The sequence below is a fragment of the Cryptomeria japonica genome, chromosome 6 (assembly GCF_030272615.1).
Source record: "Cryptomeria japonica chromosome 6, Sugi_1.0, whole genome shotgun sequence".
Lineage (NCBI taxonomy): Eukaryota > Viridiplantae > Streptophyta > Pinopsida > Cupressales > Cupressaceae > Cryptomeria > Cryptomeria japonica.
The window spans coordinates 611,950,139-611,958,321 of record NC_081410.1 but is presented as its reverse complement, the minus strand read 5'-3'; the positions used below and the strand labels follow the sequence as shown (position 1 = coordinate 611,958,321).

Below are 8,183 nucleotides of genomic sequence, written 5' to 3'. Positions count from 1 at the left end.
TGTGTTCTCTCTGATACAAGGTAGCTGTTATGGATTTGAATTTATCTGAAGTATGAGTGGGAGATGGAAGGATAACTTGGAATGCCAAAATGATGTTGCTCTTACCTAAATATTCTATTTATTGTGCCAATAAAGAATATGAACTGTTCAGGACAAATGTGCATAATACAGACTCACTTGGCCTGATAATGTTGTTTGAATTACAAGTGGAGTAAAAGAAATGGCAGGCAGATTTTCTATTTCAGATTTGTGGGGGAAAGGGAATGATGCAGGCATCACACCAGTTGTAGTGACAGTGGATAATCCCAACCAGTCAGTTGTTGAAGTTGAGAATGAGAATGTAGAGAATTTACAAGGGGATAAGGGCAGAAGAGGCAAGAATGCAAGACAGTTGACATGGGTATTGCTTCTCAAGGCTCACAGAGCTCTAGGGTTCCTGTTATGGCTAGCAATGTGGTTGTGGGCTATGATTGGTGTGGTGAAGAATAGGGTGATTTATAGGCAAGGAGGATTGATCATGGAACCTCACAGTAAGACTCACAGGGGGAAGCTGTTCGTGTTCATAAAAACATTTTTGGCTTTTTCTGTGGCAGCCATGGTGTTGGAGATTGGAGCATATATTATGGGTTGGCATATTTATAGACATATAGAGTTTGAAGTCATTCAACATTGGATTTATCTTATGTGGGTTTCCTTTAGGAGCAACTACATTGCACCCCCACTTCAAGCTCTTGCAGATGTCTGCAGCGTTTTCTTTTTAATTCAGTCTGCAGATAGGCTTATTCTGTCAATAGGATGTCTTTGGATCAAGTATATGAGGATCAATCCAATGCCTAAAAATGACGAGGATTTTGAACAAGGCGAGGCTGTCTATCCAATGGTCCTTATACAAATTCCCATGTGCAATGAGAGAGAGGTTCTCATCAATTCTCCTTTGTTTTTCAGATCATTTTTTAAAGTTTTTTTCATCAGATGTTCTGATGCAGGGATTTCGCTTTCTACTTGTCTTAATTTTTAGGAAGTTCATTTTTCAGTTAGTTTAGAAAATTGTCAATTTTTAGTTTAGAAAGTTGGCAATTTGTGTTCAAATTATGATTTTTAGGTATTTAGAAGTTTTTTCCAGTCTTGAAATTATCAAAAGAAAAAAAATGACAATTTCTAAATTGTTAAATACTGTCTAAATGGGTAATTTCAGATTAATAGATATTGTAATTTATTTGGATTGTAGAGACAGATTGCATGAGAAGGATAGTGAAAAAAAATTGATCCATTCTGATGTTGCTTTATGTATTTTATTAATGATGTTATTTATATTTTGAATTGGCTATATATAAGTTTGTAATTCTTATGACAATTTGCTACATTTATTTTAGGTATATGCACAGTCAATTTCTGCAGTATGTCAGTTGGATTGGCCGAAGGATAGAATATTAATCCAAGTACTTGATGATTCGGATGAGGAAATTATTCAGCTTTTAATCAAAGGAGAAGTGCACAAGTGGAGACAAAAAGGAATCGACGTAGTGTATAGACACCGAGTGCTTCGAACTGGATATAAAGCTGGGAATTTGAATTCTGCAATGAACTGCGATTATGTTAAAGATTATGAGTTTGTTGCAATATTTGATGCCGACTTTCAGCCAAATCCTGATTTCCTTAAGAGAACCATTCCACATTTCAAAGTAATCTTTGACATTTTGTTCTCTCTCTGGTACTGTTTTAAAGATGTCTTGAACATTGTTTTGGATCTTAAGGACTGTTAGTAACATTTTCCTTTGGGCGTTTGATGTCACAGGACAATCCAGAACTTGGCTTAGTCCAGGCCCGCTGGGCATTTGTAAACAAGGATGAAAATTTGTTAACCAGGCTCCAGTACATCAATCTATCATTTCATTTCGAGGTAGAACAGCAAGTAAATGGGACATTTATTAATTTCTTTGGCTTCAATGGGACAGCTGGTGTTTGGCGAATAAAAACTCTCGAAGAATCTGGTGGATGGCTTGACAGGACAATGGTTGAGGATATGGACATTGCTGTACGTGCCCATTTGAATGGCTGGAAATTTATCTTTCTCAACGATGTTCAGGTATACTGGAACATCACTATCAACATGACATAGTTTTTTTTTTTAGGAGTGTTTATTGTGTTTATTTTTCTGTTCTGCTCTATGCGCCTTGGTATCCCCATCCCCGAAACTCGTCCTTGAAAGTTTTCGAGACTTGGGGTTCCATTGCCTAACCATTGCCCAAGGGTGGGGTCTCATGAATGGGGCTTCTTAAAAAATTTCAGTGGGTGTTGTTGAGGATTTTTAGGAGTATTTTAAATCTGGTGGTCTCATGAATTTAGTATGCAAATCTGCTTAAAAGTTTAAGCTCCAGAATTTACTAAGCTGGTGGTCTTATGAATTTAGTATGTAGGTCTGCTTAAAAATTTAAGCCTTAAAATTTAGTTTTGGTTGAACTTTTCTACTGGCAGGAATCTAAATTTTTAGATCTTTGACAAATGACAGATAATAGTCCTAAGCTGGTGGGGCAATTTCTAGTCCCACCCCATTTTTACCTGCTTAAATATGCATGTCTAAACTGTAGGAGCTCCTATTTTTGTGGAAAAGATTCCAAACAATCCTGTAACAATTTTATTTATTTTTCCATGAGACCACCTCTTTCATAAAAATAGAAGCCCAAGCCCCCTCCATGGAACCCCACCCTAAGTCATCCTCTTATACTACCAATGACTCAAATTTGAGTTTGGATTTTGATACAGACCTACCAATTGCATCTGTTAATTAGAGACAGTCATATAGTTTCTATGTTTTTGTTATTTTCATGATCAGTCAAATCAATTAATATACTGAGGCACATCTCGTCAAATTGATGTAATATGCTGATTGGACTGTGTGCTCCCCACCGAATCCCCTTTCTACCCAATGATCTGATTTAGGATCTAGACAATTATAGCTAAGTGATTGCTTTGAAAGTGAACAGAAAATTTTAATGCCTTAGACAAACTCAAAAGTCCCTAAAAAGACATTCAATTAGAATTGACTACATGGAATAGATGAGGGTAAAAGACGAAGAAGAGGGAAATATTGATTTTAATATCACTTGATCAACCACTAGTCTCTATTTAGAGCATTTACTTAACCCAAATCAAACTTAGTTCAATGCGGAATAAAGAACTATAAATGATAGTTAAGTAGCTAATAACACAAATAAGCACAAGGGGAAACAAGGTTGATAACGGAGTTCACCAGACTCTGGCTACGTCTCCGGACTCGCTTGAACACGAATCGATCTATTCCTTCTGCAAAATGCTGGGACCTTCTCACAAGTGTTACAAAAGTTATACCTTCACCTTATACAAGGATTCAAGAAGGCAAACACACCTATGACTCTACTCCAGACATCAGAAGTATCAAGCACTACTTGGCTTTTACAAGAATGACTTGGATCACACTTGGTCCCTGTGGGAATCCAAGAGGAATTGAAATGAAGGAAATCCCCTCACCTTCCTCCTCTTTACAATGAGCAAATGAGCTCCTTATATGCAAATTTACATGCCCAAAATTAGCTTAGAGTTAATTAATTTTGAGATAACTTCTCTATCTCCAAAGATAGAATATCCCATGAAATCTCCCATTTACAACACTTAACCTCCAATAGAAGCCTCAAGAATATTCACAACCCGTAATTAACCCATTTTCTTAAAATGAGTTTTAACAAAATAACGAGTTTAAGCTTTTTTTAAGGTAATAAATAAAATCCCTTTTAAATAGGGAATGGGCGGCTAATTCAAGCTAACAAAACAAATACCAAATCCCTTCTAAGGTGCCGTAAGTGGTGCAACGGCCAAACAGCTTAATGGGAGTTCGTGGTTGAGAATTCAACTCCCATGAGTTCTATTTTGTCTTTAGCATGCTTTGTCTTTTAGTACATTTGTCCTGTAGTGAAAAGGTCAAATGACATTTCCTTCTTTAAAAAGACAACGTGGAACAATGGTGCATTGGTAAATGTTAAATGTTTTCATGTAGCCTTCGAGATGCCATGTCGCACTATCAGGGGTGTCACATGGCACACTACTATTTACCAAAAATTGTGCTACGTGTCCATTGATAATTGGACTAAATCTGCCTTGTCACTATGCTATTGAGTTGATATGTGTCAATTGACAATTCGGTGAAGTATCTCCTCTGCCACGTCATCATGCTGATGTCATCAGGTTGGCTGGTCAACTAAAGTCAACCAACTTTGACCAAGCATATCTTTTGCATCCAAGCTTCGATTTAAATGAAATGAACGCCATCGGGATCGTCTCGACACGACCTTCACATTTACGCCAACTTTGACCAGTTTTGGAGAGGTCAAATTTTGATCTCTTACCAGATTTGTGCCTAGGTTTGACCAGAAGTTTGACTGGCCATAACTTGAGAAAACAAACTCCTTTCGAGCCCGTTCAAGTTGCATCGGGTTCATTTTGATGATCTCTTTGCTCTGGAACTACTCTTGGGAGAATTCAGGACACTTCAATTTTTAGTGAGAGATCCACCTGGATCACCCAACCATACAGAATCATTCGGGGGAGGTACATAGCTGGGGAATGAACAAGTGTTTGGGATTCTTTGGATATTTTGTTATAATTTTTTTATAACATATATGCACATTGACAATGAAAGCATTTGAATTTTGTTAATTTATTTGTCAATGTTCATGTGAAATCTCAATTTATGTCTAATGTTATGTATTAAGCTTCTACAATGTCTATGATGAATGCTTTAACAATGTTATGATATGAATATTTGAAATTTCTCTATTATTTAATAGCCGTACTCTACCAATCCCTACCATCCCTAAAAATGACCTGCAAGTATTTTCAAAAAATGACCCTGTATCGAAAACACGTCCTGCCATCCTGATAGACCATAAGTTCTGCTGTTTTTTTCACCAACCTCTTTTTTTTCAATGTCCTTAAACAGACTTGGGATTTTATGCAAACTAGTTAGCCTGGGTTTCCTTTTTTCGATTTGTTTGCCCGCTACTCATCAAATCATAATTGTTTATGAGTTGTGTAAATTTAAGAATGTTTACAAATCTTTTCACTGAAGGATGCCCCAAAAAATCCAGAATTTCTTTCTAACGTCATATTAATGCAGGTCCTTTGTGAACTACCAGAGTCCTATGAAGCTTATAGGAAACAACAACATCGTTGGCACTCTGGTCCTATGCAACTTTTTCGGCTCTGCCTTCGAGATATTATCTCTTCCAAGGTTTGTGTAATTCATTCAACTTTCTGTGCAATGAGCTTTGTCTGCTTCATCATGTTGATTTGCCCGAGTTTCTTTCTATGGATGCAGATTTCAGTTGGAAAGAAGGCAAATATAATACTATTATTTTTCCTTTTGAGGAAACTGGTTCTCCCATTTTATTCTTTCACATTATTCTGTATTCTTCTTCCAATGACAATGTTTGTACCAGAAGCACATCTGCCAATTTGGGTCATATGCCATCTTCCTGCATTAATGTCATTCTTGAATGTTCTGCCTGCACCAAAATCCTTCCCTTTTATTGTGCCATATCTTCTGTTTGAAAATACTATGTCTGTAACCAAATTTAATGCCATGATTTCTGGATTATTCCAACTCAAAAGTTCCTCTGAGTGGGTGGTTACCAAGAAGACAGGTGGATCATCTCAAATAGATTTTTTAGATTTAAAAGAGAAGGGGGCAAAACCTATAATTCAGAACCATTATCAAGGATCTTCAGAAAGTAGGATTGATGGGTTAACTCAAATGACAGAAAAGAAAAAGCTAAATCACTTGTATGGAAAAGAACTTGCATTGGCCTTCCTCCTCCTTGTTGCAGCAGCTACAAGTTTGTTGTCAGCCCAAGGGCTTCATTTCTATTTTCTACTATTCCAGGGAATTTCCTTTCTTATTGTTGGTCTTGATCTGATTGGGGAATAAAGTAGGTAAAAAGCACAACTGTAGAGTAAATTACATGACAATTTTGTGAGAGATTGCCCATAGTTATAATGATTGACAAAGAGATTGAGATTAGTAGAGGGATGAAACATTGAGATCTGATCAAATGTCTGACAGAATAAAAGAATTTTGTAGAAGTTTGTTTGAGAGGCTTGAGCATACAATAGCCATTGAAACTAGCAGAAAATATAGTAGCTTAGGAAATGTGCCTGGTAAAGAGTATAATGCATTGAAGAATATGTTAGCTCATTTGACAGCGAGCTACATTGTATTCCCAAACTTATGAATTCAGTTGAATTCTGAGATTTTGACATTACAAATGTTTTAAGCTCAATTGAGTTGTTATTAAGATAATAGTTTATGGAAGCAAACAAATAACAGGGTTCTAGTACAAGGATCTATACTAAAGCTCTGATATTCACTGTGCAAATTAAGTTGCCTCCCATATTCTAGATTTTCCAAGTGGCATTCATGGTCATTTATGCTAAAAAATGAAAAAAGAAATCTTATGTCAGACATTACTCAAAGTTGAATGCTTATGTTGCATTTGAAATAGGGGAAGAGCACCAATTATCAATCATGTTCTAATGACTGTTCACTCCTTGCATATCCAATCTCCTTGTACTAATAGCCGCCTATGTTTTAGCATTTTTGGATCATAATTGGCTCATTTGTGCATAAGTATTGGCCATTTGAAGTACGCAGTTATTGGGGCATCTTTAAGTAGGTATTAGACAACAATTTGAAATGTGTATTATTTGTCCCTTGTGTGTATAATGGATCCCACAACATTCATCGTTACTACCTAGAAGCTAGAACAATAGCTATTAGCAGTTAAGTTGCATTCGGAGACAACCCAAAAAAAATCATCAAAATTTGATGTACTATTTAGAATGTGGGTGTTCGAAATTAGTTGGTTACCAATGTTAATGCATTGGATGTAATCAAAGCCTCATAGCTAAGTGCACTAAAAGTTTGATTCAGACTGAGAGTGAGCAATTTGCAAAATCATTGGCAAGCAAATTAAAATATTTATCACACAATGGTCTGTATAGAATGTATAACGTTAAATACTAAAATGTATAAAATTAAATATAAAATAAGCATTTAATTTGATGTGTTTGTGATACTAAAGGCATGAAAAGCAAAAAAAAAAAACTTTTTTTATTACTACTACCTCTCAAATACCACTCACTTTGAGTTTAATTGATCAATCAATTTTGTGTATGTCCATCATGTAGTTAACTTCGTAATTATCTCAATATAATATTATTAATTGTGAGAGATTGAAAGTGTCCCTACATAGCCGACAGTGGCATATTGTGATGGTTAAGTTGTTGTGTTGTTCTTCTTGCCATCAAGGTTCAAATCCCACTGGTTCATAGCTCCGGATTAAAAGCATTTACCCCTTTAAAAAAAAAGGTGTCCCTATATAAAATAAGAATATATTAAAACATAAAAATATAATCATATTTTAACAATAATTTAATATTAATTATAGTTGGACCACTTAGTGAAGATTGACAAGGTTGTGTAAAGCCCTTACTATATTCCTTTAAAGATAGGTATGCTAGTTATATTGATATTTTATAATCATCGTCATAAAATAAAACTTATTTAAAGTCATAATATTTAGAGATGGAAAAGAAATTAAAAAGGCAATCCCATTATTCTAAAAAACATAGTAGGGGGATCTTGGAGATGACTATATCTTTAAGCCTTACTATTGTTTTACTTCAACTTACTTCATTAAGATTTATTTTTTAATATTTTATTGAACAAAGAAAATTACAAAGGAGAAGAGTTACTAATAGGTAGCTAAAAGATAAACTTAAAACCAAACTATCTATATATATAAAGTACTCACTAGAGGATGTTAGAAGTATGGTTGCCATTGCACTAAAAGATCGACTTGTTAATGTTCGATACAACTACTAGACTTATAGAATCCACAATAGGCAGTTAAGCCATGTTACAAACCCCCCAACGCAAGTGAGGGGGTTTGAACTTGTGATCCAAGCTTTGATACCACTTGTTCGAAGTACGGTTGTCATTGCACCAAAAGATTGACCTCTTAATGCTTGTACAACCACCAGACTTATAGAATCTACGGGAGGTGGTTAAGCCATGTCACAAACCTGAGCGTTGCGTTGCACAACACAAGGAGACCAAGGGCAAAGGATTGAAAGAGACAATATAGTTATTT

The 8,183-nt window shown here is 35.6% G+C and overlaps 1 protein-coding gene across 1 annotated transcript; it reads left to right on the top strand.

Annotated features, from left to right (window-relative positions):
• The first annotated feature begins 220 nt into the window (after positions 1–220).
• On the top strand, positions 221–5,959 carry LOC131037745 (probable xyloglucan glycosyltransferase 8). The gene is made up of 5 exons (XM_057969942.2): positions 221–916; positions 1,374–1,682; positions 1,796–2,086; positions 5,150–5,263; positions 5,351–5,959. The coding sequence occupies exons 1-5, from the start codon at positions 221–223 to the stop codon at positions 5,957–5,959; spliced, it is 2,019 nt and encodes a 672-aa protein (XP_057825925.2).
• The last annotated feature ends 2,224 nt before the right edge of the window (positions 5,960–8,183 follow it).